Source organism: Ceratotherium simum, chromosome 7 (genome assembly GCF_057802395.1).
Source record: "Ceratotherium simum simum isolate JZ-2026a chromosome 7, ASM5780239v1, whole genome shotgun sequence".
Lineage (NCBI taxonomy): Eukaryota > Metazoa > Chordata > Mammalia > Perissodactyla > Rhinocerotidae > Ceratotherium > Ceratotherium simum.
The window spans coordinates 77,828,081-77,844,492 of record NC_141906.1 but is presented as its reverse complement, the minus strand read 5'-3'; the positions used below and the strand labels follow the sequence as shown (position 1 = coordinate 77,844,492).

Genomic DNA, 16,412 nt, shown 5'->3' with positions numbered 1-16,412 from the left:
CTGGGTGTCCTGAGCCGACCTACCTCCATCTGCAGGGCTCCCTCCTGCTCTCTGAGGCTGGGGCCTGTCCTCCCCTACCTGCCCAGGCCATCCCAGCCAAGTGACATGGGGTCTTCTCTCCCTGTCCCCCCAGACCCTGCTTCGTGATGGCAAGCGTGAGAGCATCGTGAGTACCCTCTTCATCTCCCCCGGGGACGTGGAGAATGGGCAGAGTATCGTGTGCCGAGCCACCAACAAAGCCATCCCCGGAGGGAAGGAGACCTCAGTCACCATCGACATCCAGCGTGAGTACTGACCCAGCCTGGCCCAGGGGCGGGGAGCCACCTGGCCCAGGGGCGGGGAGCCACCCGGTCCCCTGCCCGGAGCACAGCTTGGGGGAAGGGGCCAGGACTGGACAACCAGCTCACCAGAGCCACACCCTAGCTTCTTCCTGTGGGACAGGAAACGGGCAGACAGCTCTGCGGACAGGCCGAGTTTGTGTTTATGGACCAGCTTGTCCTTCTCATTGTCATGAAAAGTAAAAACATCACAGATGAGGGTCCTTTGCAAACGACATGTTCAAATCATATTTCCATACCTGTGTGAGGTGGAACTTCCACATCAGAAAATGTCGTGGTCTGCTCGGGGCCCTGCTGGCCTAGCCAGGTGACCCCACACCTCCCTTGGAGAGGAAGCCAGAGCAGAGATGCTGGGAGCTGAATGGCGTCTGTGGCTCCGGAGTTGGGGAGCAGCACCATGCCTGATCATGGGTGTAAAGGGGCCCCTCTCATGGCAGGTCGGTCAAGGAGAGAAGAAGAGGAAGAGTAGCTATTCAGTCAGCCCATGCTTTGCAGGTGTTAGCTCATTTCATCTGCACAAGAACTGTTTGGAGTAGGTATGACTGTGGTCCCTATCTGGGGAAACAGAGGCACTCGAAGGTCGATTAGCTTGCCCAAGGCCATGTAAGTTTCGAATGTAGGCAGCCCCGCTTCCCACACTGGTCACCCCTCTTCTGCACCTCCACATGGTAAGCCTCAGTGAGCGTCAGTTGCTATGATTAATATTAACAATGATGAGGCTTTAAAGCTCTGTCAGCATCGCATTCTAAAAGTCACCTAAAGAGACTCCTACAGGTCTCCTAGAAGTCTCCCTGAAGTGCCTGTCAGCCCCAGAGAGCTAAGAGGCCACAAGGCGCCCCAGTGCCTTCCTCGCAGTACGGGACTGGTTTAGGTCTGAAGTGTCAGCACTCAAACGTCGAATGTTCTCCTCTTAAAGCCCCTCCCTGCCAGGAGCATGATGCCACCACGTGTTGGTGGCTACTTTGGTCATAGGTTCTGAAGGACAATGCTAGAGCTGCTGGCATTCATTTCCACCTTCTCATTTTATTCATTTTAAATCAAATTCATTTGAAAACACCTCCCAGCAGCCCTGGCTTCTAGATTCAGTGCTCCACATGGCTCTCTAGGGAGCTAGAGTCCAGGGGGGCTGCATCCTAAGGTTTCCAGAGCCCGTCTTGGGAGCCAGAGGACAGAAGTTCCCACTCAATGTCTAGAATCCTGGCAGATGCTGTTTAGATTCCAGAGGGCAGAAGAAATGGTCATAACCCTCAGATGGGCTCACTTGAGACACCCAGACACAACAGCTGAGCTCTTGGAGACGGCTTTATCTTCACTTTCTTGCCACCAGCTACTAACCCCTTTGTCCCCCCACAACCCACACCAAGCAGAAGGGTTCTTCTTCCATCCCTCATTCAACAAGAGCTAAGAACAGCAGGTCTGTTGCCAGGCCTAGGACCAGGGAGATGGGAGGGAGGAGCTCACACTGAGGGTCGTGTAAGGGTCGTTTAGGTACAGGGTTGCCTAGAGAGGAATGCCTGCCTCCCCTGGCCCTCGTCCAGGCCTCAGCTCTCCACACCCACCTGCTTCTTCCGTGCGGCAGCTGTGATGTAGAGCAGTAGGCCCAGCTCCTGAGAGGAAGCAAGATGCTGTGGGATCAGGTGTTCCAGCATCCAGAAAAGCAGCACCGCCCAGGAGCTGTGCGGGCCTAAGTTTGTCGCTTGCCCTGGGGACTCCAGTTCCCTGTCTAGTTTGACTGAATGAGGTCTAAGGTCTCTTCTTGCCCTAGTATTGACCAAGAATCAGGCCTCTCTCCCGACACAAACCAAATCTGGGAGGAATGAGGGCGGGAGACTCAAGACATCCAAGTCTCCTACTGCCAGTTGTGGCCACTGAGAAGGCGCCTCCCCCCTTCCCCAATCTAGTCAGGAGGCCTGTGCCAGCTACGGAGCACCGCACAAAAGAAGCCATCCAGTGGGCTCTCCACCGCAGCGTCCCGGGCCCCGGCAGGGAGACCAGGAAGGAGCAGTGTTTCTGATCCAGGCCATTATCCATCACACCAGGGGAACCTCTTCTGTCAACAAGAGTGTCATCATAACAACAGCCGATCCAGACTTTAAAAGACGTTCCTCTAAATGCGCTCTAAGAGATGATCAGTGCACCAGGGAACACAGACAGTCTGCATCAGAGGACACCAGCCTCGCCAGGTCTCTGGGCCCTTGCTGGCTTTCTTTCCGAGGATGGCTCAGCCACATGAGGAGAGAGGCATCGGGAACGAGGTCAGAGGGAGGCTGAGAACCCTAGTGCCCAGTTTCCTAGATCAGCCCCATCTGAGGCAGTACAGGGTTGTGGTTAAGGCCACAGCATTCTTCTGGTTTGAATTCTGGCTGAGTGATGTTGGCCTGGTTATTTAACCTCTTTGTGCCTCGGTTTCCTCATCCGTATGTGGAGGTAACAATGCTCACCTCGTTCAGTGGCTGTGAGGATTAAATTAAACCGTTTGGGGGATGTCCCTAGCACAGCGCCTGGCACATGGTGAGCACTCTGCTATTGTCACCAGGCACAGTCATGGGGGTGTAGCTGCCCCTCTCCCAGTGCCCCCACAGCCCTAACAGAGGAGAGGTCCCCATCCCCTTGTCCCCTCGCAAAAGGTGTCTGCATGTGCCTGCCAAGCAAAAGCACACACTCTCTCCACCCCGCCCTCCCCCTCCTTCCTGCTCCATTTATTCATTTGTTCATTCGATAAGCGTCCAACTGTTTACTGTGGACACCATGGGCTGAATCAGAGCTGCCTTTGCAAACCTGCTCATTTTCTCAGTCAACCAAGAAGCATCCAAACTCAGCAAAAGCACATTTGTTGTTTGTTTCCCTTGGTCTGTATATGTTACCCAACGGAAGACAAAGCCCCCAGATTGAGTAATGGGAGAGAAAGCTTAACACCCGCGAAGCCCCGCTACATCTGGACTCTGCATCCAGCTGCCAAGTTTCAAATGGATGTGCTATAAAATCACTGAGTCATGGAGTGTCTCTCCTTTCCCACCCCTCCTCAGTGTACTGCTTCCCCTGAACACACGCGCGCACACACACACGCACGAGCATGCAGGTTGCTGATGGAAACACTAACAGACTTTCAGCTGTAACATCTGTTCAATGCAATCTCAGTTCCACCAGCTACATCAAAGCTGCCCTCCTGCAAGTTATGCAGCCAACATCACGAGTGGGATTAAAATCATGTTTAGTAGTTGGATATGACATAAACTATGTATACCCCTGGAGCCTGGTGGACTCCTGAAAATTCATGTGCTGCACATCCAGAGGAGTGGGGGAGAGAGGGACACCGGCGCGCCTCTGGGACTGGGGTGGAGGCGCAGATGAGACTGGCTAGTATGAGAGCTTCCTAGGGGCCCATTCTCCTGAGGCTCTTCAGGAAAGGCTGGGTATCGAGGATACTGCAAAGAAGTAGGGAAGCTGCAGGAGAGAGGCATCCACAGGATAAACTGAGAATGGCAGGTATGTGATGGAGGAGGGGATCAGGCAGCAAGGGGGGTCCTCTAACAGGTGTGTGCTCCATTTTCCTGCTCCTGAAGACTCATCATTTTATAAAGGATACCCGGGGGGTACGGACCTCCTGGAACTGCCCCCCGAGTTCTGTGGTGGGTTTCTAGATTCTATCAACTGGCACCATCACTTCCTCAAACAAAAGCTCCACCTCCCAGAGTTGAATTTCATAATGTGAGGACATGTGCCAGCCACGCATTTGGATCCAGGTGGCAATTACCAAATGCCTATGCCTTGGGACCTGCTTCTCCAGCCGACAGTGAGACGCAAGCTCCTCCCTGGGTCTGCATATCTCTGAGTGTGGTGCCATCAGAGCCGTAGGGTCCCACAGATGCCCTGCTTAGGTGGCCAGCCCTGCATGGAAATAAAGCTGGGCCTCCTGATTAGACCGGCGCTGGAAGCTGGTGGTCCTCGGCCGGGTGAGCAAGTACCAGCTGATGAGCAGCAGCTGGGAAGAGGCTGCCAGATTCTGGGGATACTAGCTCTCCTGAGAGGTGGGAGGAGAGCTCTCGTGGCTAGTCTTTGCTGCAAGCATCTTTGTAACCACTTGAACTACACTTTAAAAATAAGATTGAGATCATTGAAATACCTGTCATTTCCCTGATAATTCTCCAGGAAAAGGCAGGCAAGCTGGCTGCTCCAGGATCGCAGTCCCCATCCGGAACTGGGGGTCAAGGTGGGAGGACAGGCCTCCAGCACAGTCGGCCATTGCTGCTCAGGAACAGAGTTCTCTCCCCTGTGTCTTAACAAGCTGTCTGCAGATACCAGCGCAGCCCCTGTGGGTCCTCTCCCAGGCCCCAGCCCCCTGTGGGTCATCTCCCCCATCTCCTCAGCACTGGGCAGGGAGGCATGACCTAGCTTGAGCACCAGCAGGGCACAGGGGGGCCAAGGGGTCAAATGATCCCAACTCTGGAGTGGGCTTGTCTCAGTTGGCAGCTGGGGAGCTGTGTATATGACTATCTGAGGGTCCCAGGACCCCACCTGTTGTGTCAACCAGGAGCAGAGCCAGGCAGGCTGGAATCTTGGCCCCCTCGTGCTGCCCTTCACATGCACCCAGAGGGGTCAGCATTTTTCTCGATGTTCTCTCTTTACTTCTTTTTCTGAAAATGAGTTGAACCCTAGAAAGTCTTCATGACCTTCCAGTAATTTGCTCTGCTTATTGCTGAGGACCGGCCAGAAAACGTGGCCCAGGGTCCTGGCTAGGTCACTGGGACCAAGCTGTCCTCTTAACTCAGCCTAGAGTTGAACTCCGGTCAGACCTCTAGGCCATGACAGGAAGAGAGATGGGCACTGGCTGTCATCTCCCCTCCCCTGGAGTGTGGATGCCTAGGGGTGCTGAGGCCTGGGAGCCGAAGTGCATGCCCAGGAGCACGGATGCTATCAGCTTTTGGAGCTTTTGGAGAAGGTCCCCTGAGCTCAGGATGACCAGGCTGCCTCGAGGCCATTCTCCTGCAGATTCTCCACCTCTCTGTCTCTCTGCTGTAGATCCCTCCGTCTCTATTTCCATCTTTCTGTCTCTGAGTCTCCTTATCTCTTTTCTCTATTCCTCATTATTTTGTTTGATTCTTCTCAACACCCTGTCATTTCCTGTCTCCATCTGCTTGGTCTCCCCCGGTCTTTTTCTTTTAGTCTGAAGTCTTTGATTAGGTGTCTCTGTGATTAGGTGAGTCTCTCTGTGTATCTCTTTCCATCTCTGCTTCTCTATGTTTCTCTGTCTCTTTTTCTTATTCTTCCTCTGCATTTCTCAATCTCTTTCTCTGTCTCTCTCTCTTGCTCTCTCTCTCTTTCTGTCTGTCTTTCTCTATCTGTCTCTCTGTCTCTCTCTCTCTCTCTGGTTCCATGTCTCTCTCCGATGTAGGTATCTCTCTGCCTGCCTCCCATCCTTTCCGTACGATCTCCCTGTGTGTCTCTCTGTCTCTGCTCCCTGTCTCCCTGTCTCTCTCCCTCTCTCTGATTTCCTGTCTCCTTCACCTCCCACCACTTAGCGCTTCAGAGCTTGGCTTCTCATCATGCTGAATGAGAAAGACGACGACGAGCCCAGCCTGGGAGCCGTGGGCTGGGTGACACCAGTCAGGACTCAGCAGAGATGATTAGGCTGATGAAAGAGTGTAAATGCCACTTTCAAGTTAAGGGATGCACTAGAACCTTTACACAAGGAGATGTGAAATGACATTTCAAAGACAGAAAGTTTGTATTTAAATGGACTTAGTGTCCACCCTCCCCCTTATGCCCCCTGCATCCCTCTCCCTGCCTCTCCTTTCTGAAGTGTAGCCAGCACGCTCCTGGGGGCCCAGGCAGCCACGCTTCCTGGCCAGCTGTTCATTTAAACACCAGGCATTGAATCCACAGAGGGAGCCCTAACCCCATCACCAGGACTGCCTGAAGCTGGCACCTCCATGGAGTGGGGGAGCCCCCTGCTGAGGAACCACTGGGGCGGTGGCTGTTCTGAGGGTCCCTGGGTGGTGGAATCTCTGGCCTTTACCCTCCATATTACCCAAGGGGTCTTCCTGCCCCATTCATTCCCAAAACCATGGACACCGCTCTCCAGTCTACAAGGGAAACTCTTCTCTCTGCAGACCCGCCGCTTGTCAACCTATCAGTGGAACCACAGCCAGTGCTGGAGGACAACGTCGTCACGTTCCACTGCTCTGCGAAGGCCAACCCGGCTGTCACCCAGTACAGGTAAGAGCCACTGCTGAGGAGGCCCGGCCTGGCCACTGGACCCTCCACACCCGTGCCTATCTCATGGGGTGTCACTTGTGGTCCTGGGCATCCAGCACAGTGCTTGGTTCACTGTGGGTGCCCAAGATCCTCTCCCTTCCCCACACACCCATCCAGCCCTGGCCAAGTGAGAACTCCTTCCCTCTGCCTTGTCCCCTCCACCCCCAGCCAGACAGACTTCCTCTCCGTCATGTACACACACGCTCCCTTTCTACCGGAGGCAATACGTATCACCTCTTCTGATTGAATAGCTTGTTTATCCCTTATTTCTGAAAAGAGGGATTGAGGCTCATGAAAAAAGTTAAAACAACCAGGACAACCAGTAAGATCAGAACCCAGATTCTAGCCGTGTGCTCACCCAACTGTTCACCTGGGCAGGGTAGGATTTCTGGAACGGTCAGCCCTGTCCAGCGGGCACCTGGGATCGTTCATACCCATGGCCCCAGTGCAGCCTTGCTCACAACAAAAAGCATCACTGCTTTTTACATGCTTGTCTTTCCCTGTTGACTTCAAAAGTGAAGGCAAGAACTGCAATTCAGTCACGTATAGCTCTCAGCATGGCGCACAGTGTGTGGCGTGTAGCGGGTACTCCATAATGTGGGCTGACTGACTGGATAAACACACAGAGCGGCTCCTCTGGACACCTTTCTGCTGGTGCACATCACTGCACAAGATTTCCAGAAATGAGTGACCTCAGAGGTGCTCAAGGGCAGACTCAGACCCTCGCCTCCTTTAGATGCCTGTGGAACTAGCCACGGCCCTAACTCTGCCCCATCCCTTCCCACCAGCCCGGACCTGATCAGGGAGCCAGAGTGTCACCTCTGCCGTAGAGATGGGTTGTTAAGCTGCAGCATCAGCCAGTGCCAGGGAGGCCAACGGTCCCAGCCTCCCAGCCGAGGAAATAAGCCAGCCCAGGGAGGGGAGGACGGGGAAGACAAGAGGCAGTGTAGCCCCGAGGGTAATAGAGGAAATGGCCAGAGAGGCAGCCAGAGACTCAGGTTGGACACAAGGAGGAGCTCCCTGCAGTGCAGATAATTAAGCAACACTGGAGCCAGAAGCCCGGGAAAGACAGTCTTTATCCTTGAGGGTATTTTAAAAGAGGATGAAAACCCATCTGTCCTGTCCGATTTAGCCAGTCACTGGGCTAGAGGCAGGAGAAAGAAGATGACCTCCAGGCTCCCTGGGGTCGTGCAGCCCAGCAAGTCCAGGGGGCAGGTCTGGTTTGGCCAGGACCTGGCATGTGTCTAGAAGTGACTAAAGATGCAGAAGGAAACACCCAAGGACACGCCCTTTCTCAAGGTTTCCACCCTGCACCTGTGAGCTCAGGCTCCTCTCTACAAGGTCAGCTTCTCTCTGCTGTCTGCTCCCAGCTCTCTGCGTACAATCCCTAAATACCAGGCACCATGTGCACAGAAAATACTCTAGTACTGGGCAGCCCTTCACTCCCACAGACCACACAGGCAGGCACACCCCACATTCCCCCTCACAGCTGTCCCAGGAACGCCTGTTGGACCCCAGAGACCAGCACATACAACTCCCAACTTCACTGCCAGGCTCCAGTCATCTGAGGACCTGGTTACGGGAGGGCTGGGTGGAGGGCAGGGCCGTGCTCCAGGGCCTAGCAACGTCCCCCTCTCCGTGCCTGCCTTCCCACCAGGACAGGGGAGCAAATACCAGGAAACCAGGCTGCTGGGCCTGATTCCCAGAGTCATCACCCTCAAAAAAAGCAGAACACCGATGATGACGGTAATAATAAGGTATAAGTCTACATACGGAGAGATCATCATAAAGCAAACGTGGCACGATATTAACAACTGGTGAATCTAGGTGAAGGGAGTATGGCAGTTAATTGGACTATTCTTGCAACTCTCTTATAAATTCAAAGGGTTTTTTTCAAACTAAAAAGTTAATAAATAAAGAAACAAACAAGCCCAGGATGTGCAGGCTTCCCTAGGCTGTGGGTATCCTGTGGTTTCTCTCCGTCTCCACCCTACCAGCAGCCCACAGTTGCAGGTCAGCCCCTCACACACAGAGCAGGAGGAGCTGCGAGGTGCAGGGCTGGCCAGAGCGCACATGTTCTTACTTGTCATCTTCCCTCGTGGCCGCCTGATTAGCCACAGGCCTTGAAAATGCTTCGGTGCGGATCAGGCTCCCTCCAGGACTCCAGAGGCTTCCGGGAAGCTCTTCAGGCCGCTAGGAAAATGTGGGAGAGTCGGGTGGCCAGGGAAGGAGCAGGGTGGAGCGGCCGTGAAGAGGAGGCAGCTGGCGTGTGCCCACCCACACCGCCTCAGCCCCCTCACTTCAGCGAGGTCTCCCCCAGCAGGCAGACGGTCGTGCTAGATGTGGTGCTGGGATCCGAGAGGACGAGCCTTAAGCAAATCCCATCACAAACGTACATTGATTTTTCCCTACTGACTCTGACAAGATTACAGGGATCTTTGTTTCTTTCCTTGCATAGTCTTGATTGTTCCACGTAAGAGGCTGTGATCTTGGAGGTTAGAGATATTCCCTCCTCCACCCCAGCACCCAGAAAGGGGACATGGGTGGGCAAGGAGTGCATCCAGCTGGGCTCAGCTGTCACTTCAGCTGCCCCACTGGACCAGGGGCCAGGTGAGCAGAACAGGCCTGAGCACGCTGTGACATGCATCTCCCCACCTGCTTCTCATACTCTCCTCTGAGGCTCCCTCGGTGCCCCAGCACGTAACGGGAGGGGACCACCGCCCAATGTGAAACACAGGGCTCTTTGAGGACAGCCTGTGGGCTGTGACACCCCGGGCCTCCTGATTCTGCGATATGAATAATTAATCCTCTTACATTGGCTCAGGCCAAATTAGACATTGATTGGGAAAGGCTTAATCTGACTCCTTTTCCAAGGGGCTGGGAGGGGTGGTGAAAGCCGCAGTGGCGGCAGGGGGATCGGTGGGTGGCTAGGGTGAAGGGATGAGTTGGAAGGAGGAGGAAGCTAAGCCCAAGAACACAGAGGAGAAGAGAGAAGAGACAGGAGAGGGTGGGACCCGCTCTCTGGTTCACCCTTGATCCTGTGGCCAGCTTCTTGAATGAGTGCTTGGGGCTTCTGGAAGGGATCCCTACAGATGGGTTCTTTGGTGTGGGAGGAGGATAAAGGAAGACATAAAGGAAGAAAAAGACTAGCTGAGCGAGACGTAAACAGGGGACTCTTGGGGTGTCCCCAAAAGGCCTTGGCCTTGGGCACCTGAGGGCCCTGGAAAGCCCTCACAGCCAACTCCTGCCCATGACCCTGGGGGAGGATAGTCTAAGAATTCTCCTGCTCCCCACTCTGCCTCTAAGGTAGGGACAGGACCCGAGGAGCTAAGGGCAGCAGCTACACAGATGGCCAGGCTCAGACAGCACCACTCTGCTGGGGACAAGAAAACTTAGTCCCCCAGCCATCCCACTGGGTTCTGGGCCTGCGGGAGCCCCCACAGCTCTCCTGAGCTCCTCAAGGCCAAGCAGATGGAGCTTCCACCACTAGTGACTTACACTGAGATGTGCCCCAGATGGAGAGGGGAGAAAGCTCCATCTTCTCCAGGAACCTCTCCAATGATGAAAGAGGACCACCTATCAGAACCTACAGGCCTGTGCCCATGCCTACCCCCTGCCCCAGCATCTGGTGCCATAAGCAGCCAGGAGCAGAGGTCTGGGCAGAGCAGGTAGAAGGAGTGGAGGTTGGACACACATCCCCAACCATATGTCCGGACTGAATTCATCTGCCTCAGGCAGGGGCTGGGCCTGACTATTAAGTCAGGTCATTAAATTAAAGTTAGAAATTGAAATGATTCATGAATAACTCATAATGGTTTGTTGGGAAGCTCCTTAAGCTCTCAGGGAGCTATGGTTTGCTCTGTTGTTAAACTATAATTGTTATTATTAATCATGTTCTTAATAATTACCCTATATTAATTCGCGATAATAACCACATGGTGCCAGCCTGGGTGCTCCGTGTGACGCAGAGAGACGGCATCTCTCGGGGCTGGACAGGCCGGACTAAGCAGGAAGCTAATGGAGGGAAGGGCAGGAGATGATCCAGGAAAGGCTCCAGGAATAAAGGCAGAGCCAGCAGGGAAGCTGTGGCTACAGGGTAACAATTGTGGGGGCCGAGGAACCTCTCCAGCTATGGTAAAGACATACACCCCAAAATAGGCTTGACTGTGGTAGGAGGAGCCTGGTCGGAAGTTTGTGATTTAAAGTGCATTGTCCACAAGAGGAGTAAACAGGGAAGCTATGAACTCTCTCTCCATGGGGATCTGTAAGGAAAGCCCCCACCCTCACACATGCACACGCACCCTGGGGCTCCCAGTACCGCCCCATAGGTAACAGGCTGCCCCGTCACTGGTCCAATGGAGTGATCACCACCCCAAGGCCAGGACCAAGACAGGCCTGAGGTTTACTGGTCTCTCACCTCTGGGGGTGCCCATCAGCCGATTGGCTGCTGAAGGAAGTCAGCACAGCCTTCTTCCCGCCTCCCCGACCCAGCTGGGAGTGATGGAGCCACGGCCTCTGAGGAGTGAAGCCAGGGTGGGAGGGCGGAAGCTAGGCAGGAAAGAGCAGTGCCATTCCCAGGATGGGGGCTGAAAGGGCTTTCAGGGAGAGCGGCGCCAGGCAGGGACCCAGCCTGGAGAGAGGTGTTACGACAGGAGAGCTGAGAGAGCTGGCCGAGTGGCAGGCAGGGGCAGGCAGGACCACTGGCTAACACCACTGCATCAGCTCCACCTTATCTGGAAATTGAGCTTCCTGGAGCCTCATTTCTCTGTATGGGTGTGTGTACACATGCGCATGCATGTGTGTGCACGTGAGCATGCATATATGGGTGCATGCCATTAGACTTTGGCCTCTGAGGCCATGGACTTGGCCTCCCTTTTTTCTGGCGTGGCCCAGGAGGGGACCCCCATAGAGCTCAGAGCAGGACAGCTATGCTGTCCAGGACTGACAGTCGAGTTACCCATTGCCCAGCCAGAATAGGCGACCCTCCTCCCTCCAGAATGACCTGCTTGTCAAGTACCACTGACGGCCTGATGACCCATGGACCAAAGCCCACCACCTCCACCACTGACTCCTCCCCCAGCCCCGGAAGTAACCCCTCTGTGGAGATTTCCCCTGGGGGGCCCCTCAGGGGACCTGCCCCATGCTGCCCCATGCCAGGCCTCGTTTTCCCATAGGATGGATGTGTCCAGCTCCCACAGAGAAGTTCCCCCAGGCGGGAGGGCCACCCTTGCCATTGGAGGTCCACACCAGCCTCGGGGCCTGTGTTACAGGTGGGCCAAGCGGGGCCAGATCATCAAGGAGGCCTCTGGAGAAGTGTATCGGACCACCGTGGACTACACATACTTCTCAGAGCCTGTCTCCTGCGAAGTGACCAATGCCTTGGGCAGCACCAACATCAGCCGCACGGTTGATGTCTACTGTGAGTGCAGCTGTCGAGGGATCCCTGGGGGTGGGCACTGGGCCAACTCATTGCACACAACGGGACAAGGCCTCACAAGCTCATGAGGCTGCGCACTTTACAGAAAGCTTCCTCTTGTGGTGTTTCATTTATATCTGGACTCTCATAGTAACCCAGGGAGGCAGGAACTAGTATGCCCACCACCCAGATGAGGGGATGGAGGCCCGAGGTCACATGGCGAGTAAGTGGCAAAATGTGAACAGAGACCAGGCTCTGAGTGAATCCACTGCCTCCCATTAGGGGCTCACGTACATCACCCTCTTCCCTGGTGGCCTGGGAGAGACCCACGGGGAGCCAGCCCATGGCTGATGAGCCCCTTAGTGATGTGTTCACAGCACTAAGTGTTAGCTCGTCTACTGCCCTTTACAGTTTGAAAAGCACTTTTACAAAGTTTCTTTATATCTGACCCCTCCACTTTTTCCCAGAAGCCTCAGCAAGAAGTGCTGTTACTCCCTTTTTACATCAGGGACAAATCCGGGTCTCCTGACCCTGGATTTCACACCCTTCTGCTCCCTGAAAGCAGCTCCCTGCACACCCTCCCGTCACCGCACCTGAAATTCCACCGTTGCCCCCACTTGGGACCAGGGCCTGGTCTGCAGGAGGCTCCGGTTACAGGCGCCGTGAAGGGGAAGGCGGGCAGAGCCTCTATTAACACTCACCAACACTTGGCAGGGCGTGGGAAACCGGCCAAGGGCAAGTCTACTTCAGTGGGGTTGAAAAAGAGGCTGGGCAGGGCTAGGAAAGAGGATGACCTAAGAGCAGGGGCAGAGGACATCCCAGAGGAGGCCTGGCCTCCTCCGCTCCTTATCTCAGAGCCCCTTGGAGGGCCCCAGGAGGGCTCAGGGAGCTGGGCCAGGTGCACGGGGTACCTCGATCCCAGGTCACAAAGCTTAGGCCTGGAGGAGGACAGGGTACCTGAAGGCAGATACATGAAGATCCCAAGGCCCAAGATTTCTGGGGCAGGAGGAAGGCCCCTCTGCCCACACAGTGGGGAGAGGGCTTCCTGGGACCAGGACAGAGGGACAGGGATGGGCGAGCCCTGGGGGAAATCCAGGCAGAAATGGGGTCAGAGCACCTTTTTCCTGGGGCCGTGCTGCCTACCTCTGCGGTGGGCCAAGGGAGACTGGGCTGGGGGAGAGGGGTCTCCTCCTCACTTCCCAAGTCCCACTCCAGACCCAGGCCCAGCCTGGGCAGAGGACTGAAATGCAAGGGAACAAGATTGAGGTGGCATAGGTACCCGCTGCCCCCTTCCTCTAACTGGGGTGGGAGGGTCCCCAGAGATCCCGGCTCACCAGACCCCTGTCTCCTCCTTCCTCCCATCACAGTCGGGCCCAGGATGACCATGGAGCCCCAGTCCCTGCTTGTGGATCTGGGCTCCGATGCCATCTTCAGCTGCGCCTGGACGGGCAACCCATCCCTGACCATCGTCTGGATGAAACGGGGCTCTGGCGTGGTGAGTCCACACTGAGACCCCAGAGGACCTCTGGCAGGGGTGGCGGGCCCACGGGCCAGGAGTGGGGGGAACCACCCTCCAAGGCCCCTCTCACTCTTAGATTGGGGGCATCAGCCTCCTGTGCAAGCTGAAGGAAGAAGCACCCCAGAAAGAGGAGAGGGCACCCCAGGTATCCATGTGTACCCCTCAGCCCTAAACACATCAGCCTTTGCAGCTTTGCCCTGTCATGAGCCTGATAAGAAAAGCAGGTGGGGGCCGGCCTGGTGGTGCAGCGGTTAAGCGCACGCTCCGCTGCGGCAGCCCGGGGTTCGCTGGTTCGGATCCTGGGCGCGCACTGACGCACCGCTTGTTAAGCCATGCTGTGGCGGCGTCCCATATAAAGAAGAGGAACATGGGCACAGATGTTAGCCCAGGGTCAATCTTCCTCAGAAAAAAGAGGAGGATTGGCAACGGATGTTAGCTCAGGGCTAATCTTCCTCACAAAAAAAAAAAAAAGAAAGAGAAAAGCAGGTGGTCACTGACACGCTGGGAGTGACAAGTCATCGGGAGGGCTTTTCAACTCTCCCCACTAGTTAAGTCACCCTCTAGCCCTGGGGTTAAGGTTTGCTTTCTTCCTGTGTTCCTCTTCCAGAATGTGTGTGTTCTTTAGCGTGCATGAATTTGTCAGCACGTCCCTCCCCTCTGGAGGACCAGTGACAGCCTCGAGCAGGGCAGGAGGGGGAGAGGCAGAGGGACACTGACCCCTGTGTGGCCTACTCCCTGCCAGACACTGCGCTGTCCTCTGAGCATGACTGCCCCCATGGTAGGGATAAGGAAACAGCATAGGAGAAGATAAGTAACTGCCCAAAGCCACCAGGTAGACACTGCTGACGGCAGGATTCGAACTCAGAGCTAGCTAATGCCAAAGTCTGTTTTATTGTCGTCACCCCAAACTACATGCCAAAGGGATCCTGAAAATGACTCAGAAAAGACAGGTATGGGGACCCTCAAAGAAGCTCAGATGTAGGATAATTTCCCCAGTGGCCACACTGGTAGAATTTGGTCAGCAGCCCCTCCATCTGTGAGAAAGCCTCGGGGGGTCCTCAGCCAGGGATCCCCCTCCTCCTCCCACACTCATCCCTCCTCCATATGCCCCCACTTAGGGCTGAAGCTGGGAAGTAGTATCTTCAGCTACTCACGGAGAGTTCCCGTGCGTGGGCTCTCCCCTCAACAGCTCACCGGGCACACTGTGTAATAAAACATCTGCCTCCTACCCCACCCCTGCTTTTTACTGAGATACTGAAGACTGAGTCACTTACCACCGGGCCTGCCTCTCAGCCCTTCGGTTCTGAGGGACAGAGAGAGCCCACCCCTATTCTTTGTGTCTGATCTTCCCTGATTCTCCTAGGTCCTCAGCAATGAAAAGACCCTGACCCTCAAAAACGTCCGCCAGGAGGATGCTGGGAAATATGTGTGCCGAGCCGTGGTGCCCCGGGTGGGAGCTGGGGAGCGAGAGGTGACCCTGACTGTCAATGGTAAGTCCCCCACTCGAACTAGGGTGACAGGGGAAGAGGGACCCAAGGCATCTTGGTCCCGGGCATTGCCCCAAAGGGACTGTCGTTGGTTCTGGCCTTGCTACGACCTCCATAGCAATGATGTCCACCTCTTCTAGTCTGTGTTGGAGCCCAGCCCTGAGGTGAGGGAGGGCCTGGGTAGTTTTCTGGTCACCTCCTCCTTCCTTTGTTACTTCTAAGGACTCTCAGCCCTAAGTGTATCTCTGAGGAATTTTATCCTGGCCAGGAAAGAAGAGTCAGAAGGCCACTGGGCAGCCAACGTAGATCCCATTTCTATCTTTTGACCTTGACCTTGGCCCTGGTGGGGAATTTAAGGGAGCGTCTCTGTGATTCCTGGTCAGCTATTTCCCATTGCATTAGTGCTGCTCAACCAGGAAGACCTGTCATCATCCCCATAAGACCAAGTGTTCAGGGAGCCCCTTGAGGGCAGGGAATGTGTCTTAAAAAAAATCATTACAGGGGCCGGCCCAGTGGCATAGTGGTTAAGTTTGCTCATTCCGCTTCAGCGGCCCGGGGTTGGTGGGTTTGTCCCATACACAAAATACAGGAAGATTGGCACAGATGTTAGCTCAGGGCCAATCTTCCTCACCAAAAAAAAAAAAAAAATCCTTACACAGGAGAGTGTTTTCGCATCTCTCCAAGAACACAGTGAGAGTTACTAGATGACAGCTACATGAAACATTTAGGGGACAGGCATCAGGCCAGGCCTGGACGATGGGATGTGGAAGGTCATGGGGAAGCTGAGACCTAGCTCAGGTCAGACCCAAGAAGACTGTGGTACCAGGATGGAAATTACTGTCCCTGCAGTGACATGTGCCTTAGCCGTGGTCAGCAACCCAAGTTGCTGGTTTGAGAGGGTGAAGGCCAAGTCCCTCTGCCATTTCCAAACTCCCTCTCTCTGCTGGGTTCTGGGTTCCTATTGTGAGCCCCCTGCCCCCACATAGTCTGCCTCAGATCAAAATCCAGAGGCGCTGAGCCCCGGCAGGAATCGATCCACAAGCCCATGTTTGTAGGGCCTCTGGGTCCTGCCCCAGATCAGGGCCCTAGGGAAGGGCTGAGCTGAGTTCTAGAAATTTGCCCCATCAGCCTCATCTCAACCCAGGAAGCCGCCCACTGACAGCCTCATCTACTCTCCTCCCTTGCTAGAAAACTAAAACCAGCTTGGTGCTTCCTCAGCCATCCCCCTCTGCTGTCCTCATTAGCCAGCCTCCTCCATCTATTTCCCTCCCTCTCCCCCTTCCCCAGGGTCGCAGCAGCCCCAGAGGGCAGGTGAATGTACCCAGACCCAGAGTGCTCACAGGCCACCTGTCCTGGGCAGAACCCTGACTCAGGAGCCTCCCCGCCTTTCCTATGTG

At 55.1% G+C, this 16,412-nt stretch overlaps 1 protein-coding gene across 1 annotated transcript in view; it reads left to right on the top strand.

Annotated features, from left to right (window-relative positions):
- The window catches only part of KIRREL3 (kirre like nephrin family adhesion molecule 3), a 532,888-nt gene that overhangs the window by 498,796 nt on the left and 17,680 nt on the right, over window positions 1–16,412 (top strand). The window contains exons 7-11 of the mRNA XM_087433920.1: window positions 134–284; window positions 6,449–6,554; window positions 11,864–12,012; window positions 13,377–13,504; window positions 14,892–15,018. Of these exons, the coding sequence (XP_087290046.1) occupies window positions 134–284; window positions 6,449–6,554; window positions 11,864–12,012; window positions 13,377–13,504; window positions 14,892–15,018 (661 nt within the window). The remainder of the gene's footprint in view (window positions 1–133; window positions 285–6,448; window positions 6,555–11,863; window positions 12,013–13,376; window positions 13,505–14,891; window positions 15,019–16,412) is intronic.